The sequence below is a fragment of the Gopherus flavomarginatus genome, chromosome 9 (genome assembly GCF_025201925.1).
Source record: "Gopherus flavomarginatus isolate rGopFla2 chromosome 9, rGopFla2.mat.asm, whole genome shotgun sequence".
In the NCBI taxonomy this organism is placed as follows: domain Eukaryota; kingdom Metazoa; phylum Chordata; order Testudines; family Testudinidae; genus Gopherus; species Gopherus flavomarginatus.
The window spans coordinates 7,032,359-7,059,717 of record NC_066625.1 but is presented as its reverse complement, the minus strand read 5'-3'; the positions used below and the strand labels follow the sequence as shown (position 1 = coordinate 7,059,717).

Genomic DNA, 27,359 nt, shown 5'->3' with positions numbered 1-27,359 from the left:
GGCGTCACTGAGTTCTCCTCTTTATTAAAAGGCACCAATCTGCCCAAAATAATTTGCATTAACTAGCAGCTTCATTAAGTTCCCTTGCTGACAGTGTCCGATGAGTAGCTAGGTTCTAAATTCAGTATCGGCTGAAGTGCAGGTTCTCTTCTGCGAGCACTTGCACTGAGCTCCCCCTTCAGGGCAAGGGATTGTGGCTTTACATTCTCTGCCATTCATTCTCCTTCCAGGTGAGGGCCAGGGGAATTAGGGAGCACTGACTGACTAACCCAAACCTGGAAGGGTAACTTAAAATATCAAACCCCACCCTGTGAAAAGTCAGAAAAACTGATTCACAACCATCAGCAGATGGTTTCCTGGACAGCATCATCCCCAACTGCTCCCTGGTCTGCAAACAACCCACACCAGCTGCTCCAGCAGCGTCTGTAGAAGGTTTCCTCCAATTCCTTTAATGCTACTCTTTTTGGCCCCGTATTATTTCGTAGACTGAAGGGCCGGGGGGAATGGAGGCTGGGTGAGATTTGGGATTTGCAGCTCTGAAAATCTTCTCCCACTTCCCAATAACCATCTGTATTTTTGTCCAAAGCTTTAGCTGAGAAGGGACCCAGTCTTTTGGGTTTCAAAACACACTGCCTGTGTTTATAAAAATATCCCCCAGAATAATAAGCCAAGGAAAGGCAGCAGTAGTTGAGCCTCCTTTAGAAGACAGCCCAGTGTCTGAATAAGTCAGAATGAAACTTTCCAAGGCATAGTTGAATGAACTGGTCACCACTAGGAGAACACTGGCTTTTGCCAGCATTTCCAGGAAGTAGTTTGAACACAAGCCCTAGAGATATTCTGCTTCTAAAATCCACTGCATCTCTACAGCCAGCCACGCCTGGAGCCCTTCAGGACTCTGGCTTTTTCAGCATTTCTTACAAGAGCATCCCATCTACTGTCCTTCCTCAGTGGTCCTGAGGACATGTCTTCCTAGTGTGACCAAGCTGGTGGCAAATGCCACAGGTCCGTTGTCTCTTGACAGTAGGTCCTTTCTCAGAAGAGAAATTACTTGGTCTTTTAGCTCTGCTTCCAGACCCTCTTGAGTGCCCTTCGCTCCTGAACTGGTTTGAAGAGAAGGCTCCTGCAGAGAGAGAGGGGGCAGTTGGTTCTAAGCAGTTTAACACCATGTGAGCCACAGGAATAGGGGAAGAGTGATGAGGGGACATGGCCAAGGAGCTTGGGTCCATTTATTAATCCCACTATTCAAAGTGTTCAGGAAACTAAAGATGCTCCTGTCTTGTTTGGCTATATATGTTCTTGTGCAGCATCTTGCAGCTCCGGGCTAGTCCACGAGATAAAAATGAGAAGCTGCCCCAGCTGTTAAACTATACAAAGTCCAGACTGCAAACAGCAAAAATAGTGTCTACTTGACTTTAGCTAAGTTCACTTCCTTCTCCCCCCGCCCCTAAATTTTCTAAAAATATCCTGATTGTTTCAATTTTTTTAAAGGTCACATCAAAAACTTGAATCTCTTTAAAAAAAAAAAAAAACTTTCTGTACCTACTATAAGTGAAAGGAGCTGTACAAACATCTTTTTTCAGCTCCTCCTCCTTTGTAATTTGCCAGCACTCCGGGAATAGTCACTTTCACGATTCCCCCCATATGGTCAGTTTCTCGGTTGCTGAAGAGACCATTAGGAATCAAAGGGAGCAGGAATGAAAGGATTCCAGAGAGGATTTAAAGTTCTTAAAAACAGGCAATTTGTGTCCCTTTAATATTTGATTGCACCAGTTGTCCCTCTGAGGAAGGTTTGATGCTGCCCTACCTGGCAGTTTTAGCTTTTCCCATTAAGAAATACAAGAGGGAGGAGGATCCACTTTTACTGGAGCTTAAACAGAGGTAGCAGCTCAGCTGGTGGGATGAAATGCAGCTCCAGTGCCAGCAGAGGGCGTATAAGCACCAAATTGGTGCCCACTCCCCTTTTCAACTTCTCATCCACTCAGCACCAGCTTTTCTGAAAACGGGTATTTCCAGTTGGGAGGACGTTCCCCAACCGATGAAGTTTAGGTTAGGAAAGGTCAAGCGTTCTGTGCACTGAACTGTGCCTTTGAAATGAACACCCACTCAGCTTACCACAGCCAGCCGCAAGATGTCCTCTTACCTGAATAAATCGGCCCAGAACTACATTGTATCAGGGCACCTGTGTACCTGTTACATACTCCGCTCCAGCTCAGTCAAAGGGACTTCGGAGTTTCCTTATTGTTACAAAGAGCCAGGTAAGGTTTTTAGAATAAACTGACTGTTCTTTAAAGGACGCATCTGATGCATTTCAAACGAGTTACCTTACAGCAGCCCGAGTCTCTCTGCCAAGCTCTGTACCTCTACAATCCTTTTCCTATTTTTATCTTAAGTGTTTTAAGATGGTGCCTGAGGACTAACCAGTATCTCCCTTCAGTTCAGCTTGAAAACACAGCCCCCCGCCATTGCATCCCACCCAAACCCCAACTCCGAGCACAAGCCCAGCCTCACCTGGGGCCACGTTTTCATCCACCCACTGGAAGAAGCCGCACTGCTGCTCTCTCGGCTTCGGGCAGGTGTGGAACTGACGTCCTTTGTTGGGTCCCTCCTTCTGGACGGTGCGTGTGATGGCCGGCTGATCGCACTTACACATCGCGCCACCGCCCTCTCCGCCCGAGTCGAAACCGCTGCTTCCATAGCGGCCCAGACCTCTTCCTCCTCCAATGCTCCTGAAGCTTCCTGGAGGCCTTTCACCCAAGGAATCAGGGGGTGCAGAAAAGCCCCTGTGGGTCACACTGTTTCCATCATCGGATTGCTGATCGGCCCAGAGGAAGAAGTTGCAGCTGCCAGCACTGCATTTATAGAACTGCCTGCCCTGGTTGGGCCCTTCTTTACGCACCGTGAGCAATGCTGCCTCCTCCCGACAGTTGCACACCACTGCATTGTTCTCAGCAGCAGCAGCGGTGGGAGCTGGGTGACTAGCAGCTCTGGATGCCCTTGCTGCACCAGGGTTTGTGATAGGTCTCACGTGGCCATTCTCATAGCTGGCCATGCGGTTAAGGGACTGGTTGACTTGTAGGTGGTTAGCTGGCGGGTTGACTGACTGTACCGGTCTGGATGGTCCTTGTAAATATTTCAGGTCTAAGATCTCTCTCAACATCTCATCGCAACCTCCAATACATCCAACAAGTTCCAGGGGTAGCAGGGGTGGGACACTACCTCGCTTGAACTTAAATTTCAGCCTAAATGAAAAATTAAAATCCGTATCTCAGAACAGAGTTCTCCTCCTCTTCGGACCTCCATCTCTTCGCTGGAACCTCGAGACTCAACAGGCTTATTCTATTCTACCTGCCCTCCTGGGCTTGTGCTGCACCTATCATTCATCCAGTCTAGGGCCAGTCCAGGACTGCACTTCTTTGGAAGCCAGTCAATGTTGCTTTTAAAGTGGCCATAGCCAGCTGAAGCATCCTCCTCAGACTGTCCTGGGACTGGATGTGCAGTCTCTGTAGCAATCCAAGCCCAGCTCAAAAACTGGACATGGCTTCCTACAGAGCAGTGCAGGCCACTGCAGCCAACCAGTATGTTCTACAGGGCAGTTGTGTGTGTCTGTATGTAACTCATGATACTCACCTATGAACGGGATGGGGTTTACACACAGCACAGACACTGTCATCCTTGCTGACTTCCAGCACAGAGTCAGGAAACCACACAGCCACTTTACAGGTAGGATAGCTCATGCAGCCAAGATAAAACCTGTGGAGGAGTAAAGGGCTAGTATGAGGAAGAGGAATAGTCAAGAGAACTCAGCAGCCATTCCACCTGCAGCTACAAAGTGTATGGGACAGGGTTCAGCAGCCCACTGTTAAAGACAAGCGTAATGAGGCTGTTTTATAAAAGCGATCATGTGCTTCCAGAATTACAGCTCAACTGGGTTGCACAGTTCTTACAGCAGACAGCATGTGAACTTTGGCCTTATGCCCAGGGGCCTGGTGGCATAACCACACACCTTGTCATTGTCGCTGGGAGAGTGCTCTATGCTGAGCTACAAGGGAGCCATACAACATGAACAGGCTGAGCTGTCATCTGTTTAACAGAGATCACTGACCCGCCATTCTTCTTGCTCTTCAGGACCATGTCACTGTTGCACTGTGGACATTTCCGAATGGAAACGGGCATGGCTGGGTAGATCTCCTCTTGCTGCGCAAGTGTCGCTACTTCTCCGAAATACTGAGACAAAGCCTGATCCAACCTGGAAAAACATACAGTCCCATTGGTTTCCTCTGCCATAAGCATTTACATTTGCTCTCACTTTCCATACCACGGAGATGGTGGGTGAGTAGCTGCTCCCCCAGCTGGGCTCCAACAAAGTTCACAGTAAGTCCGTTTAGGAATGTCATGAGGAAAAAATGCGTCCATTTCAGTTGTGGTGTGGGTGCAACTCCAGAGGTCAGCACAGACTGGCACCTTTGGACACCAGCTCTGAAGCTGTCCACAAGATGTAAATGAAGGGTTGTTACACAGCATCAGCACTCAGACTCCACGCCTCCTCTTGGAAATGCGTATGCACATGTCACGGACATGATCAGACCCCCAGACGAAGCTAAGTCCTCCATTTTCTGGGAGACTGCAGAGGCAAAGCGGGGGTTTTACTGATACTCACTTGTTGGCTTTGGCCACAGCTTCTGTGAAGACTTTTTGATACTTCTCGATCTGCTGCCTCAGCACCACAAATTTGTCCTTCTTCCCCTCGCAAATCAGCTTCAGATCAGCCTCCAGCTCAGCACGAAGGTCAGGTTTTGACATCTCATAGCCCATGGAATCGTAGCCTGAGGAACAATACCTTGCTTTAAGCGAAAGGAAGGGATAGCGAAGGGATCTGCACGCCTAATTGCGATCATCATCCTTACCTTCTACCAGCCCCATGCCCAGGTGCCCCGGAAGGAACCTCTGATCTGGAGTAAGCCCCACGTACATCCGTGACTTGATGGTCTCGATGTGCTCAGCGTGAGTGGCATCAGTCCCTGAAAGCGGTTGTACAGTCATTTAATAGCCGGCATGAAGAAACCATCAGGGCTTGCAAGCTGGTATTTATTAATGCAGAGATGTGGGATGCTAAATACAGGCACAAATTTATCACAATTGGCACGTACAGGCCTATACTGCCCTTGTCCCCCACTGACTCCAATGCCAATTGTAAGGGAGCCTCGGAGGCCACAACTGGGCCCTAAATAGACTGAGATGGGAAGTAAAGCTGTATCTCCAGTGCGCTAAACTGCAATCTGCAGAGTCTTATACAATAGACTCCAGACCTGGCCTGGAGATCCTCCCCCTTCCATTACTCCATAAGTTACTTTGGGAATGCAAGCGTCCACACAATTTATTTTATCTTGGATCAGCTGTATTTAGAGAATTCTCCACCTGGTGGAAGCGAGAGACCATTACAGCTACAGATTAACAGATGACCACGAAAGGGGGAGAGGTATACAAACTCCATTCTGCTAGACAGCATGAGGTCACATGGTTCCGCATGCTGCGGATACTGACCAATGCCATGTTTCTCCATGAGTGAAATGAGATCGGCTTCCGTGAGGAGCTGGGGTGGGCTGGTCTCCCCATCCACCATCTCCACTGTGGTGGGCTGAAAGCGAGACCCCCTTTCATACACTGGGAGAACCTGAAGGAGGGAGAAAAGTGCAGACTCCAATGAAACAACCTTCTGCAACATTTGTTTAAGATAGAATTTAAAAACCCAACGCAGGCGTGGGTCATGGGGTACTGTTCTGCAGGAGACTCGTGTCTGATTTCCGGGGGTTTAACAGGGTTTGAGCATAGCACGCTCAATACTTGGGAAGAAAAAGTGGGCCCAGCATTGTTCAACAACGACCCCTTTTGGCAAGTTAAGGGACAGCACCAACAAGTTTGCAACAAAAAAAAATAATCAATCAGGCCCTCATGCAGACCAGTGACATGGCCCCTTCCTCGGGAGGTAAAATGTGGGAGGGGAAAGGGAGTTGAGCAATCAAAACTGCCAAAATGAGCTGCAGAGGTCTTCAGGTGAGAGATGAACCTCTAGGTAGAACAACAATTGAAACAAGGAAGTTCTGAGTGGAAGTCCTGCAGGTATATCTGACAGCAGAATTTGGCCCTTAAGTGTTTACACATCCACATAGAGCCAAGGCAAGCTGAACTACTGAGTAACATTAAACCCAGTTGCATCTTGTAAGGATCTCTCCCCAATTTACCATCTCACATACACTTTGATCAAGACGGTTACCTTGTCACTCCACTTCTCATAAGGATAGACATCCAGATAGTTTCTGGCCAGGATCATTAGCCCATGAGCAACAAATCGCTCATTAGCAATGTCAATCTCTACAGTTGTTTCTTGTCCCTTGGCATCCTGGGAGCAGCAAGCCAAAAAGTGACGCACAATGAATTCATATAGTCGCTGTTCATTCCCCTAAGACCACACATGAAGAGAAGAGGGTCAGGAGTCTCCTCCAAATAATGGACACCACACTCTTCAAGTATAAGTTTAAGAGTCCTCTTCAGAATGCAAGTCCCTTGAGACCAGAAGTGAAGACATCAAAAGGAATCCAGTACAAGTGCAGATCAGAGCAAGAGATTAAGAGTCAAGAGATGTAGGTTCTATTCCCAGCTATACCACTGACCTTGTTAGGCAAGTCATTTAGCTTCTGTGCTTTAAAATACATCTAACAGGTACTTATACACCTCTATTAAGCACTAAGATCTTTGCATGAAAGGGACTTATAATAATAATTACTCCCCCCATAGACACGAAGCAGGACTTTAAAACATCACTTGCTTCAGGCTGTCAAGTGGTTTAGGTCCCTATGTTTTTTAAAAAAAAGTGTCTATAAGTAGGAGGTCCAGCATGCACTGAAAGCAGCATCTTCTTTGTATTGGGACTCATGAGGAAATGTAACTAAGGGCAGTGACCAGCTTTAGGATAAGCAAAGAGAACCTCCACTGAAAATCTGACGTGGACTTCAAAGGTCAAAACTTGGAAGTGGGTAAGAGGTGCATATTTCCAGCTTAGGTTTTCTATAGCATCTAGTATTTTTCAGCCAGTTTTCTGTGCAGAAACATTTATTATTAGGGTAGCATATTTTAGAAAGGATCTTTCAGGAGAGAAACCCACTTTTGAAGATATGGAAAGTCTAATTCAGTTTGCTAATAAATGCACAGCAAGCCCCTGTCTTTTATAATCACCATGTTACCCAGTCACTGGTAAGGTGCATTGTCAGTAGCAGAAATCGTGTTAGTGACTTAACTCTGCTCTGTGTTAGACTCACCTGCAGGTTGCATGTATATTTAGTGGGGTGAATGGGAGGGTGAGCCTGATCGGATTTGGTCCCATTCCGAGGGGTTGGCCCACCCTGGTCTAGAATCCCCTGTGCAAAGGCTCCCCAGCTGGGGTCTTGGGTCTGCTGTTGTACCAAAGAGGAGAGGTTTAGGTCTTTGGGGAAAATGTTGGTCTCAGTTCGGGGATAGCTTATGTACCTTAGAGACAAAAAGAAAAACAAATAAGCCACACTGGATGCTAACCAGTCACCGTTCCTCTTGTGGGCTCTTCCCATTTCTGATTAAAGGTCTGCTGTTTCGTACAAGGTATTTAATTCCAGCACATCCAGGTCTGGGATTCTTACCCTTGAGTGTACAGCTTTTCTGCGATTTTCATGGTTTCTTTGGCATTTATTTTCAGCTTCCGGGAAGCCAGCTTCTCAAGTTCCTGTGTCAGAAAGAGACAAAGAAGAATGGGAATATTCACCACCCAAACCTGGGCAGTCACTAAAACTCATATTCAATGCTCCTTAAAAAAAATAATAAATCTTTTCAGGATCATATCAAACGTACCACAGTGTCTAGTGCCAGGGGTCTCCATTTGCTCTTTGGTTTGCTCCCAATCTCGACAACAGTTGCCATCGGATCCTAAGAACAGAGCACGCAGAAAGGAAAATCAAACTGAAGTGTCTAAATGGAGTGCTGTTTAAGGGTCCCCACGAGGCATCAGTTGCTGTCTAACGCTTCTGCCAACCAGAAGGTAAAAGACAGAAATGCTTGTTTGATGCTGGACCCTGTATGGCTGACAAGGTTTCCTACCTCCATACACATGTGGTACAGGACAAGGCATGCTGTGTGGTTAAAGAGTCGGTTCCTCTTCCAGTTGAAGTCCACCATACCGTCCTCATGTTCATGGGTCACTGCATTGAAAAGGAGGTCACTACATCAGAGATACGGTGCAGAGCAAGACTGCACTGGCTAGACAGGGAAGGAAAGGGGGCCATAGAAAGCTTGCATACTTTTGGGAAGACCTTCCCAACTGTGCTGAATGACCATGGCAAAGGAAGGGGAAAATCGCATGTCTGTACCAATATTTGTGCATTACTCAGAAGCATCTCCCTCATTCGTATTTTTCAGTAAAGCCATGTTTTGTTTTCTTTTCAAAGGCGCTGAACCCTGTCGGACACTGAGAGCACTGTACTTATGTCCCAGAACATACCTTTAATTTTATAGAAGGCCTCAGGAACAAAGGCCTGGATGGCTTTAAACCTTTCTACCACAAATCCCAGAGTTGGGAACTGACAGCTGCCATAGCTGATCAACTGCTCGGCTAGAACGTCGGGGAAGAGCTTCTGGAGCCTAAGGGTCTGGAATCTGGTGAAGGCAGCACCTGGAAGAAAACAAAAAGGGATTTTAAAGTTGGGATAATCATTTTAAACAGTAATCACACTACCTGCAAGCTTGGTTTCTGTCACTCAACTAACATGAAATGCAGAGGCCAAGCAAGTGTCACAGGAATAGTTAAGAACCTAACAGCTCCTTCAAAGAGCAACTATTTTATTGGAAACAACTGAGTGAAGGCATGATCTATTTGTCTCAGAACGAAATCTCCTGCCCCAGGAATCAATTTTTGCATTTGTCTCATGTCACAGGGATGTGCTAACAGATTATTTTGAACCACTATCACCTGCTGTGCTTTGGAAGAATAAAGGATGAGAGGTTGATGCCAGCTCTTTATCCTGGAACTAACACAATAGTCTAAAGGAGTTTAGATACTTTAACCCTTCAAATTAGTTGAGCTATATATTGATAGTAAAGCAATGAACGCTCCCGAACATCAATTACCTGCCAGGGCAATTTTACAGAATCCCTTTAAGGAGAGATTTACAGAGCATCAAAAACTTAGCTACTGCCCACCCTAGCTTCATACCTATCCTAAGGTCCAGCTCTTGCCTGACATCCACAGCATCACTAACATTCTGATCGGGTTGGACGAGGTTTTCGCAGGCTGCTCTTACGGCACGAGGAGTGATCTCAGAAAAGCGGGCTCGGAATACCTGAAGGCTTGGCTTCACTGTCAACCAGAAAGAGGGATCAAACATGATTTTCAACCCAATGGCAGAGACTGAATACTCAGTGATTTCCTTTAAAACTATTGGTAGTAGAACCAGAACCAGTTTAAGCTTTCAAAGTAACCCCATTCAAGGTAGACGACATATATAGGCTGATCTGGAGTCCAAAAATAAAGTCCTTTTTAGCCCACTGAAGCTTTATAATGTCCTAGTTAGTTTCACTGATTTCACTCTTGTAAATCTAGTTAAAAAACAAACACACACACACACACCGCATCTAGTAAATGGGGGCCATTTTTATATCTTTGCAGTCAAAAGGATCCAGGTGTTGGTTTCCAATTACACCCCTCTGCACTCCCAGCTGCAGGCTGCAGCTCCCAAAACTGGCCTAGAGTTATCGTAACATAAATGGAAAAGTGCTGACAAGACCTCTAGCAGTGGGAGGGAGGGACAGAGGGAAAAGCTCAGTTACTTTCGAGAGAGTAGAACCTAAGTTACTCCTGCTGGGTCATCTTAATGTGACTATGTTCACACTCCCCATCTCATCTCTTTACATTATCTGGGAAGTGAACTGGCCCAGTGACAATTAAGCAAGCCTAGATGGAATTTCACTGTACGGGTAGAAAGATGTGTTTACAATACAGCTGAGAAAATTCTATGTTCACTTCTGATACCCACCAGTACCAAAGAGCCAAGACGAGCTTTTATACCTTGACTGCAAGTTCTGTCCAACTTAAACTGTATATTTTGGCTATCACAGCAACAAATTTGTGGACAAAACCCCCTCACTAAATGTTAACCCTGTTCATACCAGATGTGCTGCCTCCACCCACCAAGACTCCATCGAAATCAATGGACTGGAAACGTGGAAACGTAGCCCTGTTGCTGGTGACGTGTTACATTAACACATCCCTGGTACAGTCAACACCACAGCCAGTGAATTCTTCTTGAATCTCCTGCAAACATTCAGCAGCAGCCTTTGGGGTTACATGCTGAACAAGGTATCTTTTTAGTCAGCATTTCAAAGAATGAAACAGTAAGACTTCCACCCACCAGCTTTGCAAACATGGATTATCTCAAAACCAATGTTCTCTCCTTCTCGATCACAGTCGGTCCAGATCACCAGAGCCTGGCACTGCCGGGCTTCTCGTTCTAGGGTTTTCTGAGATGAGAGAATGGCACAGCATGAGACACAGCAAGTTACTTATCATGCCACCTAATTTAGTCCAGGAGTGAATCACCAACAGCAATGTCAACAGTCTAACTTGATCTTGAAATGGAACACGTATCCATAGTGACAAATTTATTCTAATGAATTGTTCTCATTTTCCATTCTATTGCATGCAACATATTTTAGCTTTACTGACTGTAGAGATGTATGTGCACATGAGACCTCCATGTGTGTGCTTTCCGTATGTTTTCCTCTCTCTTGTGCATATATCTGAAATTAACTGCATTGGCTGCTCTGCAAATTTTCAGCTAAAATATAATTGGTGTGTTTTGTATGAATACAGAGAGAGTAGGACCTCATTAATTTTCCTTAAGCTAATTAGAGGAGTGTTCAGGCATTGTACTAATTTCCTGGTTGTAACGGGCTGCTGGAGTAACACTGTATGAGAGCAGCTCCACATGACCATTTATGAGAACAAGATTTGTATCTCACAAGGCTAGTCAGTGAGCTAACAGGTTTTGATGACTATACTAAATACTCACTTATCTGCATCCATTTTTTACAAAAAATATCCCTTATTATTTTTTATTAAACACAGGACTTTCCGATGTAATCTAGATGGAACTGGGGCCATTAATATATTGATTCCAATACAGGGGATTCTACTTTAAATAAATCAGTCCTTTGAGCCTGACTGCGTAGGCTAGGAAACTAAGTTCAAAGGCAGACAGCATGTATAGTCTGAAGAATGAGAGAGGAAATATTTATGTTGGCTACAGTCCCAGACAGCTAAAGGTTATGGACAGAGGTCCAGTCCTCTCTCTGTCTGCACCAATATTTGTGGAACCTGTCACTAATATTTGAGTATCATGTAGCCTTTTAAAAGCACATACCTTAATATCCACAAAGTTTTCAGGGCAGTATTTCTCAATTTCAGCTTCAAAGAGTACAAGTGGGTTGCAGCTATGCCTGGGGAAGAGATGATAAACAGCAGGACTCAATGTACAAAAGAAATCAAAACATTCACAAGTGATTACCTGGTGCTTTCTATCTTTTATCGGTGTACCGATGAAGTGCCAGAATGGTGGTTATAGTGGCAGTATTACTGTCCTTGTCTTAGATGAGGACACTGGTACACATACACATTAGCCAGTTCATTAATTGTCATAAGTAACGTTTCACAGGCTGACCTTAATGGCTCATTGCACTGCACATCTCAGCATAAAAAAGATGAAAGCAGCATGTCACCATCTCTCTCAGATCAGTGGTACTAACCATTTGCGAAATGGCATCTTAAAGTCATGAGCCAGCAAGTGTCCTGAAACAGAGGTCATCGCCACAGTAACATTCTGCAGGAAATGGATTAAGAATTAGTTTCTCACAGTTGCTTCTGTTTTGTTAAAGCCTGGTTATGTTGGTGTCCACGAGCTCTAGACACATGGCTTTCATTTGATGGATTGGACACATCAGTTTCTAGTCAATGATATCTGCCTTGCTTCTATTGACATAGTAATAGTTCTCCCTTCCAGCCACAGCTGAGCATTGTACATACGTTATCGTATGTAATCTGGGAATTCTGAATATATGAGTGGTCAGATGGAAAATGCCTCCTTGACTTTATAATGCTTAGCATGTATGGAGAGCTTTTCGTCGGCGGATCTCACAATGCTATTTTACAGATGGGAAAACCAGGGCAAAGAGATGTAAAGTGACTTCAGGCCACACTGGAGGTCAGTGGCAGAGCCAGACGTAGAAGTCAGATCTCCCGACTCTTAGACCCATCCCTTAACCACTGAACCATGCTGTATCTGTAGGAGATAAAGACAGCACAACACTAATAGTGGAAAAGACATTTCCCCTATGTGTTCAAATGAAAACTTGAGATCTCAATTTCACAGTAATTTGGTTATTCTTCGTACAAATATTCCTTGCACAGATATCTCCATTACCAAATACATAATTCTGTACCATTGTACTTAATGTTTTTGTTAGATGATCAATCAGCATGTTGTGTTTCCCTGAACCAGAATGGTTATACAGTGTTATGAAAAAGAGATGGAACCTTACCTGGCCAAACATATGATAGTCATATTCATAGATCTTGTTGAATTTGGAAAACCCTTCTCTCTAGACAAAAAATGGAAAAGATGTTTAAAAAATTGCTCCCCCACAAAAAAAACCCACTCCAAATCAATGTACACAAATGACAGCTATAGCAGAAACTATGTAAACACATGACAAATGAAAAACAGGCTGCTGGTGTTCAGGTGTCCAATCATTTCACAGTGAATTAAATAAGATCTAGAGGAAAGGCAGGCTGAATGGAAATAATACCGGCCATTTATAGAAACAGTTGACAGTTAATGGTGCTTTACAGCGTCAGAGCACTGTAGAGCACCCCTGAGAGACATTTAAGAGTTATCACCCTCTTATAGATGGGGAAACAGGTGCAATGAGAGATTGAAGAAGTCACTCAGTTAGCCAGTGGCACAGCTGAGATTTAACTCTTTGGATGAAGACTGAAAAATATTCCAAGTTTCCAGTGAACAACTGTCAGCTCACAAAAACGATACCTAATCCAGCACACACTGTTCCGAAGGTATCCTCCACTTATCAAGGTTTGTAGAGGTTTCTAGAGTGGGCCCAAACATTTCACATTATCTTCTTTGGAAGTGTGTCGTTATCTAGATTGATTCAGACCATCAATTCTCAAGTAATCAATAATTTTTTTACTTCTACCATATCTTTCAACCTAGGATCTACCTGCACTTTTATAAACATTAAGCCTCCCAGCACCCTGCCATAAGGATATTAGACCTATTTTACATAAGGGTTGATTGAGGTACTGATAGGTTATATGAATTGACCATTGTCACATAACAATGGTTTCCTTGATGACAGGATGCTGTTCCAGGAAGAAGGACTGCTAAGCAGAGATGGGGGGTCCATCTATCTAGGAAGGGGAAGAGCATATTTGGATACAGACTAGCTAACCTAGCGAGGCGGGCTTTAAACCAAGTTCGACAGGGGCAGATGACAAAAGCCCACAGGTAAGTCAAAAATATGGAGACCTGGGAAAAGGGTCGGATCTGGTGGGAGCATGGGTGTTGTAGCAGGGATAAGGGAGAGATGAGAGAGAACATACAGGGGAAATCAAATCAGTATTTGTCTACACTTCCATTTTATAGAGCTCTAACTTGCTGGCTCGAGGGTGTGAAAAATCACTCTGAGTGCAGCAAGTCTGAGCACTTTAAAGCGCTACTGTAAACAGTCTCCGAGCGCTGGGAGCACATGGAGGTGGATTACCAGGAGCGCTGGGAGAACGCGTGACCACACTCACACTTCAAAGCACTGCGACGGGTCCTCCGACAGCACTTTGAAATTTCCAGTGTAGCCATGCCCTTTGAAGTATGGGGAAAAAGCAGGAAGAACTTGAAATGCTAGTTAATGAACACAACGATGGCACAGTTGGCATCACAGAGGTGGGATAATATGCATGACTGGAATATTGGTACAGAAGGGTATAGCTTGCTCAGGAAGGGGAAAAAGGAAAGCGTTGCTTTATATCAATGGCAGAACAGGAACAGAACATTTGAGTTCTCTGCTCTAACCATTAAATCATATTCACTGTGTTAAAAATTTAAGCCACTGGAATTCGATAAGCAATAACAGCACTGCAAGAAGCAGCATTTTTTGACCTGCTAAACCAATTATAATACGTGGCAGGGGATGCCCGTGGCTGTTTCAGGTTCTAATATTTCTCACATATACAACAGATTGCAAGTTACGAATGACAGCGGAAAATTCACCAAGGCAACACCTCACTGCAAACAGACAAGACACAGTCCATATTTCTGTGCATCTGGAAACAAGAATTGGGACTAAAGAACAGGATTCTTATATTGCTTCAGTCATAAGGGGAAATGAGCCTAGTGCTGTCAGCCTCATCTTGTCCAATATGCATTTTTCCATCTCATCTAACCTGGCACAGTTCACCTTCAGTAGGAATCTGTTTGGGAAAGGCCAGAACTGGAATAGCACAAGCTGTTGCATGTAAGGATTGAAGTGCACTGGTAGTGCGCTGCAGAGTGGCCCACGGTTCTAACAAAACAAGGAGCTGCAGGTCGGGACTGGTTTAAATTGGTACTAGAATAAGGATGCAGCTTGCACATTTCCTGGCTCTAATGGGCGCTCAAGCAGACAACGCAAGCCTTGCATTTTAATGTGATCACATCCAAATAACACCAGCTTTAAACAGTCTCAGCAGTGGTATTTAGACTCGCTAGGGCAGCCCCACTACATTATATCTATTTTAAGACAAAATGAATTAACCAAGAAACAACTGAATGATTGGCAAGTACCTCTAATAAGTTGTTTATGTAGCTGGGAAAACAAAGCACAACTAGACCCAAAAAGAAACCATTGTTTTTACTCTCTTACCCGCCTCATTCTGCTATTGGAGAGAATATCTGCAATTCCTCTGGCAGCATCATTTTTCTCTGCCACACAGAGGACCTTCTGAATCTTTCGGAATGTCATATCCTCTGCAGCCTGGGAGAAGAGACTCCAGGACTGAGACAACAACCTGACCCCACAGCGGGCAAAAAGCCTGGCCTGAAAGTTCATTCTGAGAGCTGAGGGCAGCTCCCAACTTGCCAAGACATGTTGCCGTTTCCTCAGGCTGCTGCCACTTTCAGACACCAAACAGGTATCAGTAAAAGTCTTGGCTTAAGGATTCCACCTCCAGGAGGCAATCTCACACGGTGAGCAACCACTCTAAAGTACCCCTGGCATGATTTTGATGGGGCAGTAGTTAGAGACCCTCAAGCTTCCCCACTGATGTCTGCTGGCAGCTCACTCTAAATTCCACCCCACGTGTTTTTAAAAGTTAAAGCAGATGCTAGCTGAGGATGTATATCTCAGCTATGAGACTTCCAGTCCCCTCCCCAATAACAATGCACTATTTAGCCCATCATCCATGTCCTTTCCCAACTAGACCCAACCTCCTGAACCCTCCCCCTCTCAGCCCAATAGCAAGGGTTTCCCCTCCTCCTCCCTTCCCCCCCCTCAGCCCAATGAAAAGCCCCCCTCGTCCCCCCAGCCCAATGGCAAGGGCTCCCCCTCTGTCCCCCCCTCAGCCCAGTTACAAGCCCCCCCGCTCCCCCAGCCCAATAGCAGGGATCCCCCTCCCCCCGCCCCCTCTCAGCCCAATGGCAGGGATCCCCCTCTCCCCTCAGCCTAATGCCAGGGGCTCCGGTCCCCGCTGTGCTGAGGGCTCCTAGAACCAGGGCGCCACGACTCCCTCCAATACTTCCCCTTCCCGCCTCCCAGCCGAATTCCACGCCGCCGCGGCGCACACTGTCGTGACGAGATAGGGAAAGGGCGCCGTTTACCTATTTTACGCCTTGCCGTAAAGTGACACCGCCGCCTGCTGCGGGCGAGAACTACAACTCCCAAGAGGCCTCGCAGCTTCATTTCTATTTTTAAAACGGTGATTCGTTTCTGCTCCTGCCCGCGAGGCGCCGCCCAGGCTTTCAATAACGTCTGGAGGGTTACCCTGACAACGGTAAACAGAACAGTCCCTGCGGGCGCGGAAACCATTTCCGGGTCAGAGGTCACAGCCCGAACGGGTCATGTGATCGGCAGATGTCTGCCGGGGCGCGGGCCCCGTGAGGGAAGTGACGGTTCCTGGTTCGAGCGCCAGCCGGGGCGAAGCGGGCCGGGCCGGGGCGGCTGGGCTGGCGTTAGCGCCCGGCTTGGAGGAGGCCCCGGGCCGAGGGAGCAGCCCGCCCTCCGTGCTCGCCAGGACAGGCCGAGCTGGCGGGGAAGAGCCGGCCCCTGCCCGTGTCCGGAGTCGGGGGGAGAACCGGCCCTGTGCGGGAGGCGGCCAGCGTGAGCGAGGGGCTGCCGGGGGGCCCGGTCCTTTGGGCTCGTGACGTGAACCTGCGCTGGGGGGAGAGGCTGAGACTGAGCCCCAGGGACTGCGGGACTTAGGGGTACCGGGAAACGTGTAAGGCTGATCCCTGGGGTGCTGAGTGCGTGGCTGGGGCTGAGAACCAAGGGATATGGGGAACTAACTTGCCAGGCACCTTGGATGAGGAGGGCCGACTTCCTCCCCTCCCACCCGCAGAAACCCTGAGGTGGGAGGACCTTAGCCCTGGACAGGGCTTGGGAAAGGAGGCAGTTCCTTTAGTGCGAGAAGCATTTTTTCCCCGGATGGGTTCTGGTTAATATTTCCATTTTTGGGATTGGGGGTAGGGTTTCTTTTTCCATGTCCTTTCACCTCACCTATAAATATGATCAGCGCCCCTGATGTGGTGGCTTTTACCAGAGAGGAAGAGTTTGAAGAGGAGGCATACAATGAACCATCCCTGCCTGAGGAGTACTCTGTGCCCCTGTTCCCCTTTTCTAACCATGGTGCCAACCCCTGGTCCAAGTTTTCAGGCTCCAAGTTCACTAAGGACTTCATTCTCATCTCCGAGTTCTCAGAGCAAGTGGGCCCACAGCCTTTGTTGACCATCCCGAATGATGCCAAAGTTTCTGGCACTTTTGATCTGAACTATTTTTCCCTCCGGATCATGTCTGTGGATTATCAAGCCTCCTTTGTGGGGCACCCTCCTGGATGCTCCTACCCAAAGCTAAATTTTGTGGAGGATTCCAAAGTGGTGTTGGGAGATTCCAAGGAAGGGGCTTTTGCTTATGTGCACCATTTAACTCTTTATGACCTTGAAGCTAGAGGCTTTGTGAGGCCTTTCTGCATGGCGTACATTTCCACTGACGAGCACAAAATCATGCAACAGTTTCAGGAGCTCTCTATAGAGTTCTCCAAAGCATCAGAGTGCTTAAAGACTGGTAACAGGAAAGCTTTTGCCAATGAACTTGAAAAGAAACTGAAAGACCTTGATTACACCAGGACAGTGCTGCACAATGAAACAGAGATACAGAAGAAGGCAAATGACAAAGGATTTTACACAACCCAGGCCATTGAGAAAGCTAATGAACTGGCTAGTGTTGAAAAGTCCATTATTGAGCATCAAGACCTGTTAAAGCAAATCAGGTCATATCCTTATAGAAAACTGAAGGATTCTGATTTCCATCCATATGAGCCAGAGTGTGCACTGGATCAAGCTAACGCAAGCGTTGATCAAGACTCTACTACCTCTAACCTTGATGATCCTGGTGAAACGCATCTTTATGCACGGATGCCATCTTACACCCCTAAACTCATCAAAGCAAAATCTGCCAAATGTTTTGACAAGAAGCTGAAAACCTTGGAGGAACTCTGTGATGTTTATTTTTTCACCCAAACTCTTGATCAGTTAAATCAAATAGAGAAAACATTTAGAGGTGATGTGTGCTACCTTTTGACAAATCAGATCTGTGAAGCACTTTTAAAGCAGCAAAGTATAACTAACTTCCTTTTTGAAGATAAGTCTGTTTTAGATGAAAAACCAGCTGAAAAACAATACAGTGGTTGCCAGGGATCTAATCAAGACACTGTCAACACCAAGTGTTTGGAAGAATCTCCAATTCCTAAAGTGTTAATCAGCTTGGAATCTTACAAATCTAGTGTGGAGTCTGTACCTATCAAGATGGAGCGGGAGATTGAAGATTCCCGAGAACCAGAAGTGACTGAACCTATTGCTTTTGACCAGGAGAATTTGGAATACCTTGATGCAGACATTAAAGGGAGTATTAGTAGTGGTGAAAGCATTGAGGTTTTGGGAACAGAAAAGTCTACTATTGTTCTGACAAAATCTGAGAGCCAGGCAAGTTTGCCTATCCACCCAAGTCCACAGGTGGTCAGGAGCAAGGCAGTCAGCCGAAGGACCATCAGTGAGGACAGCATTGAAGTCCTCAGCTTGTGTCCTTCAGAATCTTTGATCCCTGAAGATTTTAAAGCAAGCTACCCAAGTGCCATTAATGAAGAATCTTATGCAGATGATGAAGGTCGAGTTATTCACATCAGCCCAAGTTTAAATCCATCTAATATTGAAGAGATGGAAGGCAATTCTGAACAGGAGAAATTATTGCCAGTTGATTCTGCCTGTTGTATTGGGAAAGAGTCTCCAAACTTTTTAGAACCTCTAGCTGACCTAACACACAAACATTGTGATGATGATGGTGTGGTCAGTATTCCACCACAGCCATATAGACAGGTGGATCAGGGATTTCATGTGAACTTCACAGACTGTTCTTCACATGATGTCGTCTCAGGAGGACTGCTTTCATATGAACTTGATCCCCATTACTTAAGCAGTAGAGAGGCCAGTAGAATTAGTCTGGATGAACACTCAGACTCCACAAGCTATGTGAGCAGTGCAGCATCCACATGTTCTGAGACTCCTTCTCCTGCTCATCCTCTCAGTCACATTAATGAAAGGCACAAAAAAAAGGCTGGCCAGAATGCCTTGAAGTTCATTAGGCAATATCCCTTTGCTCATCCTGCAATATATTCTCTGCTCAGTGGAAGGACGCTGATAGTGCTGGGGGAAGATGAAGCAATGGTAAAGAAACTTGTGACTGCTCTCTCCATCTTTGTTCCTAATTGTGGGGTGTATGCCAAGCCTGTGAAACACTGGGTCACTTCCCCTTTGAATATCATGGATTTTCAGAAGTGGAAGCTGATTGGACTGCAGAGGTAAACTAACACAGATCTCCTTCAAATAGTAGATTCATGGGCTTATTAATGTTAAGAGGTCCAAGTGAATAGTTCCTTTTTTGAGACTTCTTATGTTAAAAAAGGAAGTATTGAAGGGGAATTGATAGTGGAAGCACCCCCCACCACCACCACCCTAGTCACTTTCATTGAGTGGGGCTTGTTGCTACACATTTCTGCTTGTTAGGTGTACACATGTATCTGTATAAGGCAGTGGTCCCCTAACTTATGTCACACCCCACCCAGGGGCCAGGAGCAGTGCCGCGGTTGGGGGCCAAGAGCTGAAGCTAGGGCCTCTGCAGGGGGTGGGGCTGGAGCTGGTGGGCGCTACCTCCCTGTCCTCTGTAGGAGCTGGCCTGAACCTGCTGCACCCCCCCCCAAATGTTCCTCTGTGCCCCCCTATGGTGGCATGCTCCGCAGTTTGGGGACCACTGGTGCAAAGAGTGGTATTTCCTCCAGTTTCCCAGAAATCCTTTTAAGTGTTAAACTTCCAGTGCATTCTGTTGGGTGTCAGCCATCAGATTCCTGTTAAAGTCAATGGGAAATCATACAGCTGAAATACCAAAGACCCCCATCCAGCAAAGCACTCAAGCAAGTGTATTGGTCCAGTGCTTTGCTGGAGCAGGGCCGTAATACTTTAAGGTGTCTCTTTTAATTCCTTCTTGTGCTCCCACCAGAGGGGTCGGAACCTCTTGGGTAGAAGGCTGCTTTTCGTCTAGCTAAAGTTTGTTTTAAACCATCCTTCTTGTCACATAGGCCTTTAGTTTTCCATTAGGTTTCTATTAAGAAATGTGCTTTCGATTAAATGAAAGGCTGGAACATCTGACCAACAGCAGTTGTTTGAGTTAGAGGGAAAGCAGCCTGCTTGTATCCATGTATTAGCAACCCTGCCATTCAGGTGATGGGGAGAGATGCAAAAGTCCTGTTCTGAGCCCTGTGGTGATGTCTAAATACAGTGGAACGTGTTTAGAGTGAAAGTGCACTGTAAAATGGCACGAAAGGCCCAAATTGCTCCATGTGCTGCAAGGTTCAAACTTCAGTTTGGCTTATTGGGAAACTTCTGCTTTACGTGAAGATATCTGGTGGAAAAGCAGCACTGGAAGAGGGTTTCCCTGGGGCTGTAAGATATTTCTAAAATCTAATTATTCAGTTCTTAAAATGTACGGTATTACTTTGTTTGCTGCTATATAAAAACAGCCATACAACAGTGCCTTTGCATGTTGCTTTTCTTACCTTTATAGAATTAAGCTGTGTTCTTGAATAGTACGTTTATTCAAACATCCATGTAAGTCAAAATGACAGTTCTTTAACTGTGCTACCAGTTACTACTGTGCTCCGGCATTGGTATCTGGGTGGAAAGCAGAGGTTGGAGGGATGGCTAGTACCGCCCGCTACAGATCAGCACCTCTTTCCTCTGGTTTGAGGGTGGGGTGCACCTCTCCTGACAAGGCGACCATAACCACGCAGAATTGGGAACACTGGACAGAGTTGTCTTAGGGTTATGATTATCTTGGTTAAATCACACACGCTTGTTAGGGGACTGCATGTTGTGAATATCCTTTGACTTCCCATCTCAGGGAGAAATGCCCAGACTCTGTAGTGGAACTCTGTTGTCTAAGGATTGTTTAGAAAAAGTTTCTCTACAGGTAGAGTTTCACCAATATAAAAGCAACTATCTAGCAAAAATAATTCTGGGGGACATAGTCAGCTGTTGGAAAGGGGACCCCTAAAGGCTATTCCTTCACTTCTAGCAGAGAACAGTAGCAATATTTGTATCTATTCACCAGCGATTTCTTCTTAGTTCTCGCACGCCCCTGGATAGTAGTGACTTGACTTCTTATCCCCCACTCAGCAGGAAGCAGTAATCCCCTGGGGTGTAGTATTTAACTTCCAGGTGGTGATTGTGCATTGCCAGTTAGCACACTGGCTCACTGCTCTAGTTGAACTGGTGCTTTGCTGAGAACTGACATCCCATTGAAGCACTTCAGGCATTTTGGTTAAGTTATTCCTGGGGGGATTCTGCGGGACAGTGCGCCCGGAGAACACCCCACACCCCTGCAGAATTCCTGTGTATGCCTGCCGAAAACTGAAGGGAAGCCGCCCAGGGCTGGGGGATGACCACAGGTGCAGAGTTTTTGGTTTTTTTTTTTTGGAGGGGGAGCGGGGTCGCTCCCCCAAACAGAGGCGAGGCCTGGGGGGGCACACAGGTTATGCCGCTGCCTCCGCCCTTCATTTCTGCAAGTACAGAGCTGCCCAGCTGAAGGAAGGAGGCTGCATCTCTGCTCTGCTGACTCTGCAGCTGAATGTTGCCTCCTGGATCCTAGTGCCAATTTTGCTACCCTTTTCTGTGCTGGGAGCCTTCCTGTTTTTTGTGCAGCAGTGAGTGCCCAAGGTGAGGGAGTTGAGGGGGTGGAATAGAACGGGGCAGAGGAATGTGGGAGGGGAATGGAGAAGAAAAGGGAATAGAGGAATTGTGGGTGGGAAGCGGTATCCCCTCGGCTCCCCCGTTAAGCAGGTCCATTGAACCCTCACCCTGACAAGCCCTACCACCTTACATCTGGACCCCTTCAATGAGCCCTCCCCAGCATCTGGACTCCTCACATCAATGCCTTCACCGAGCCCCCTCTCCCCACACCCAGACAGCACCCCGCTCTGCTGAGCCCCAACCACTTTCACCTGCATCCCCTGCAGAGTCCCATTGCCCCTGCACCTGGAACCCCCCAATGAGCCCCTGTGCATCTAGATCTCTCACTGAGCCGCCTGCATCCACACTGCCCCACACAGAAACCTCTCACCCCACAATAGGCCCGCCCACACTTGGATCCTGCTGGGCTGAGCCTGCCCATCCACAACAGGTGTCCTTGGCACAGAGGGGCAGGGCCCCGAGATGTTTCTGGGGTAGGCCTAGCCCCTGCACTGTGTCAGGCTCAGAGGTGCAGGCTCACTGCCAAGCCCCTGTACTGGGAGAGGTGGGGGCTTCAGGGTGATCTCTCACCTCAGTGCAGCCAGTGGCCTCTGCTCCCCATACCATGCTGGGGCCACATTTATTTATTGACAAAATTTGCAGAATTTTAAAATATTGTGCGTATCATTTTTAATTTTTTGGTGCAGAATTCCCTCAGGGGTATTTCAGTGTAAGCCAAGGTTCACTATGGACACTTTTAGAGGCTCCTCTACATTCGATCTCTGCTACCAAATCCAAGTGACAAGTTTCCTCTTAAAGATGATCACACTGTAATTTATGAAACCTTTCAATCTAGTTTCTACAAATGTCGTGTCTTTGTATCGTCTGTCAGTGTTTCACAGCTTCCCGTGTGTTCCTTAGCATGCTGTTTCTCTCTTCTCTTTCGCAGAGTGGTTTCCCCTGCTGGTGTTAATATGCTGCACTCCTTGGGTCGATACAGCCGGTACATCAGCATTCTGGATGCAGACAGTAAGACTCTGCGCTGCCCCCTGTATAAAGGAACCCTGGTGCCCAGGCTTGCCGATCACCGCACTCAGATCAAACGAGGAAGCACCTATTATATGCACGTCCAAAATATTCTAACTCAGCTGTGTTCTAAGGCCTTCCTGTACGCCTTCTGCCATCACTTGCACCTTCCCATCAATGAGACAGAAACAGAGGAATCCATTGCGTCTCGCAGGATGAACTTTCTGAAACTTCATCTGGGACTTGTGAATGAAGATGTCAAAGTCGTACAGTACCTAGCAGAGCTGCTGAAATTGCAGTACATTCAGGAATCTGTCAGCGGTATTAACCCTATGCTCAGATTTGACTATGTTCCCAGCTTTTTGTACAAAATTTAGCATCACCTGGGCTGTCCTTCTGTGGACTCTGATTTTGATGAAGATCATCTATGCTTGACTTGGCTATTTACAAATATCTGATGTATCGGGAAGAATGCAAAGTAGTCAACATATTTGCAAGCAAGAGTCTGCTGTGTAGAAAACAGTGTCTGAAGGAACCTGATTTCTGTGCGACTCCCAGCAGCTGAGAACTGGATGTGTTGTACCCCAGCAAAGAAATGAGATCTAAAAATATTGGTCACTCCATCTTTAAATGTTAAAGGGACACTGTGAACTTTTAAAAACCTTACCAAGAACCCCATTCCTATCATGTTCACGGCACAGGGAGGGCGGGAGAAGTCGGCTATCATTATAGGGTGATATCTGTTGAGTAGCGTCCAGTCCCCTCAGTGCATGACAACTTGTATATTCAAGTTAAAACTTCGCATTTTCCTGGCTAGTGCATAGACAGGAATAAAGTGTGACCCCTGTGGGTTTTGACTGTTTTATATATACAGCAAAATACATTTGCCCAAGCGTGGGGGTGATACTGAGATATATATTAAAGCTTCCAACTATGATGGAGGCTAAAAATTACCTGCCCACATTAAATAGTTCACAGTGCCCCTTTGCATTGTCTGGGTTCATTAATGGTTCATGGAATTGATTGTTGCTGAGCCTATGAGCTAGAGATCAAAGCATGTATTTTTCTGTTGACGTCTCAGCTTTGCTGGAAGATGAAAAGGTGTAAGGAGTCCTTCTGTATCTTAGACTGCATGGAGGCTCCCCTTTCAGCGTGAATGTAGAGCACTGTGCCTTGTTAATTTGCAGCAGACTCTTTTCTTGATGACCTGGGGATGGGGAAGGAGACTTAGTCGTCTTTAAAGCTTGCTAGGCCTTTGCAGCACTGCTGTGGTGTAACCTTGAAGGAAATATGCTAGTTGAATAGCAAAAAGGACCCCTGTTGGTTGCTCTCTGAGTGTAGAGAACGAATAGCGCAACTCGGCTGAAGCTGCACGCGAGTGGGGGGACAAGGAGCCTCTTAGGGCAGGCACTCAGGAGAGATCTGGAATGAATGGACTGGATTAAATGTTTTATTCTTTGTAGTTTTGTGTCGGGGGCTAGATTTGCATTGGATCAGAAAACGAGCATAGGCTCGGCGGCAGCGAGTGCTGCTTCTGGCTCACCACTCCAAGTTATTTATTTATTTTTTAATGCCTTTGCAACTTCTCTACTACCTCTCCCATAGCATCCCTTGGGTAGTTCTGGATGCTGCATGCAGTACTGCATTTCACTGAGCCTTTTTGTTGGATATTGAGGACTTTCAAAGCTCCTCTCACATTGCAAACTGTGCCAGAACTTTCATAATGCCTTTATGGTGAGTGCTGAAGGATTCATGCTCTGCTTTTGTCATGCATCTCTTCCTTCCAGGAGAATCTCTGAAGTTACATCTCATCCATTGCCACCCCTTGGCTAGAGATTACTGCAGTACATCCGATGCCAGCCCCCAAAGTTCTTTTACGTGAGAGAAAAGTCTTGGTGGAAAAGATCACCTTGGTTTTATTTCTTTTTAGCACTGTTCTTGTCTGATTCGGGGGGGACATGGGTTTTACTAGAATAGCTGAACCGTATATATATATTTTTAAATGTCTGTCTAATGTGATTATGTGAGACAGTGCTGAAATTGAATGTAAATTTCTAATGTACCAGAGGAAGCTGCAATGCAGAGTGTTGGGTTTGTTAGTTTTAGATTCTGCTGAAACTTGATGCGATAGCTGCGCTCTTATGTAACGTGCATCCCAAACTAAGGGTTGGTCTACACTGTGGGGGGGAGGGATTGATCTAAGATAGCAACTTCAGCTATGCTATTCGCGCAGCTGAAGTCGAAGTATCTTAGTTCGACTTACCTGGCCATCCTTGTGGCAGCAAGTTGACCGCTGCGGCTCCCCCGTCAACTCCCCTTACTCCTCCTGCCAAATTGGAGTACAGGCGTCGATTCAGGGATCCATTTATCGCGTCTAGGTGAGACGCAATAAATGGATCCCCAATAGATTGATTACTACCCACGTGGCCAAAGAGAGGCTCCTTAGAGACATATTGCACTGTATGTTCCTAGCGTTTATAGTGCTGTAACACTGACTCCTTCACACACAGAGAAATGTCTTTGAGACAGGACTGAAGCAGGCCAGGCGCAGCAATGGGGAGGGAAGACTGTCTTAAGTGTTAGGATCACTACTACAGTGCGACCAGGTGAAACAGGACATAGTGAGTTACTGCAGGCTCACTAAAGTTGGAGGTTGCTTGTGATTTTTTTAGCATGCAGTTGGGAGCCGGCGTAAAGTAGCTTTTTGCTGAAGGGCTGAGCAGTGTGTGCATGTGTACTGTCAGCTTTACATGTGTCTGTGCACCACGCTGCAGAATTGTTTTCACGTTTAGAAAGCATGTTTAAAGAACTTTTCTTTTATCAGATTCTAAATTTGACCGCCTGCATGCAGCTATTGGATCTGCTACGTGAAAGCTATTTTTATGCTTATATAAAAACACTGTAATGTACTAGGTGACTGAAGCCACTGCTTGTTAAATCAAGGGTATGTCTTAATAACCTTAAGCCTAGACAAGATTCCAAGTAGAAAAAGAACAGCTGGGATTGTAAATGAATAGTACAGGTAATATGATTCAGTCATAACCTCTCTACCTATTAACTGACAGAGTGGAAATATATTAATCTCAAGACCTCATCTTTGTACTGAAAAATAACCTGATGCTAATTGGGATTGAGGAGGCTAAGATGCATCCAAGTCCGTGAAGACTTTTGTCTGTCCCTAGCTGACAGCTCAGAACAGTGGAGCAGGACTGGTGATGGTTGCAGGATACAGTATTATGGGACTTTCTAATTGCAGCAGCCTTTATCTGTACTTTGTAATCAGATTCCTAAGGTGGTAAATGAAGATTCTCATTTTTCTCTACGTGCAAAACTGCAGTGGTGTCTAATGTTCTGCCAGGTGGGGTTAACAACAGTTAGGATGGTCAGCCATACGGAGAGAGGTGATTAACATCACCTCTACCAGCTCTGTTTCTCAGAGAATAGTGCTCAGATTTACCGTAAGCCAGTAGTGATCATTTCTAAGCAGCTCAGAAGCTGTTTTGCCTTTCAGCTATAATAGGGAAGTACTACCTGTGCTATAGCAATAGAAATCGATCACTTTTTAAGGGGTTGTATATGTGGCTGGGGTTTGAAAGCCTGTAGGACTGACTGAGGGCTCTGCATCGCATGCTGTTCTCGGTTTTCGTGAGGCAGCAGCATCAGTGCAGTCAGAAAGCCTGATGGTGCAAGATACTGAGTGCCCAACTAACTTTCAGACTCAGTGCCTGGGAGGTTTGGGCCCCCACCCCCCGCAGTGGATGGGAGGGAGCTGCTACACACATGGGGCTGCTGTTGGGTTACAGCAGTTACAAAAGCCAACTGTCCCAGTGAAAAGCTAGAACAAGCGTTACAACTGGAAATTCAGTGAGCTGCAAAGGAGGTTGGTCCTGAAATACAGAGCGCCCGTTGTCCACGGGACCCCAAGTGAATAGTGCTACGTAAGGGCTTACGTCGACAGAACTTCGTCTCAGGGGTGTGAAAAATTACTTGGTCGCTGGAAGAATTCTTCACTCCGTCGACCTAGCTCCTGCCTCTCAGGGAGGTGGACTAGCTCCAGCAATGGGAGAACCCCTCCCACTGGAGTAGTGTCTACACTGAAGCACTACAGCTTTGGCACTGTAGTGTGTTAAGTGTAGACGTATCCGTAGCCAGCCAGTGACAGATGGGAGACTGGACCGCCAAGACATTTTAAAGTGAGAGCCTAGAACCTGCTACCATAGCTTGAGAAATCATAACCCTACTACATGCTGGTTGCTGAGAGATGCATTTTAACTGGAAGGCAGAAGCACAGGGTATCTAGCTCACCCGTGGGGCTGGGCTGAGAACTGCCTTTGAGGGCCATGAGTAGGCTGTGATGAATTCTCGTCTCATTTTAAAGCACCATATCTTATTACTGCATGTCAAGTTCCTTGTCTGTACCTGGGTACTGAGCACCTGCCTCAGTAGTTAGACGGAGTGTCACCTGGAAGAAATCCAAGCCGCATGTTCTAATGTGTAGTGATGTAGGTGTTGCTGCACAAGAGCTTAACAGATGTTAACACCAAATGAATCGTAGGACAAATGTACTTTTTAAAAGAATTATTTATTTGGGTTCAGATATTTTTGAAATACAAAAAAAGTTGGTTGTATTTTTTAAAGCTTATTCTTGTCATACATTGTGGTTAAATTCTAATTTGACTGTGCTTATTAAAAAATGGTCCTAACTAAGCTTTGGGCTCAGATGTC

The 27,359-nt window shown here is 46.2% G+C and overlaps 2 protein-coding genes across 2 annotated transcripts; one reads left to right on the top strand and one right to left on the bottom strand.

Moving 5' to 3' along the window:
• On the bottom strand, nt 1-15,584 carry TOP3A (DNA topoisomerase III alpha). The gene is made up of 19 exons (XM_050968854.1): nt 14,986-15,584; nt 12,613-12,672; nt 11,821-11,894; nt 11,439-11,514; nt 10,428-10,536; nt 9,233-9,376; nt 8,522-8,692; nt 8,122-8,222; nt 7,876-7,950; nt 7,668-7,750; nt 7,314-7,521; nt 6,272-6,457; nt 5,542-5,671; nt 4,905-5,018; nt 4,658-4,823; nt 4,103-4,246; nt 3,628-3,750; nt 2,509-3,239; nt 1-1,120 (listed from the first exon to the last, which is right to left on the bottom strand). The coding sequence occupies exons 1-19, from the start codon at nt 15,169-15,171 to the stop codon at nt 945-947; spliced, it is 3,057 nt and encodes a 1,018-aa protein (XP_050824811.1). The 5' UTR covers nt 15,172-15,584; the 3' UTR covers nt 1-944.
• Nucleotides 15,585-16,290: 706 nt separating this feature from the next.
• Nucleotides 16,291-27,341, top strand: SMCR8 (SMCR8-C9orf72 complex subunit). Its single transcript, XM_050968855.1, has 2 exons — nt 16,291-19,186; nt 22,558-27,341. Exons 1-2 carry the CDS (start codon nt 16,842-16,844, stop codon nt 23,009-23,011), a joined length of 2,799 nt encoding a protein of 932 aa, XP_050824812.1. The 5' UTR covers nt 16,291-16,841; the 3' UTR covers nt 23,012-27,341.
• The last annotated feature ends 18 nt before the right edge of the window (nt 27,342-27,359 follow it).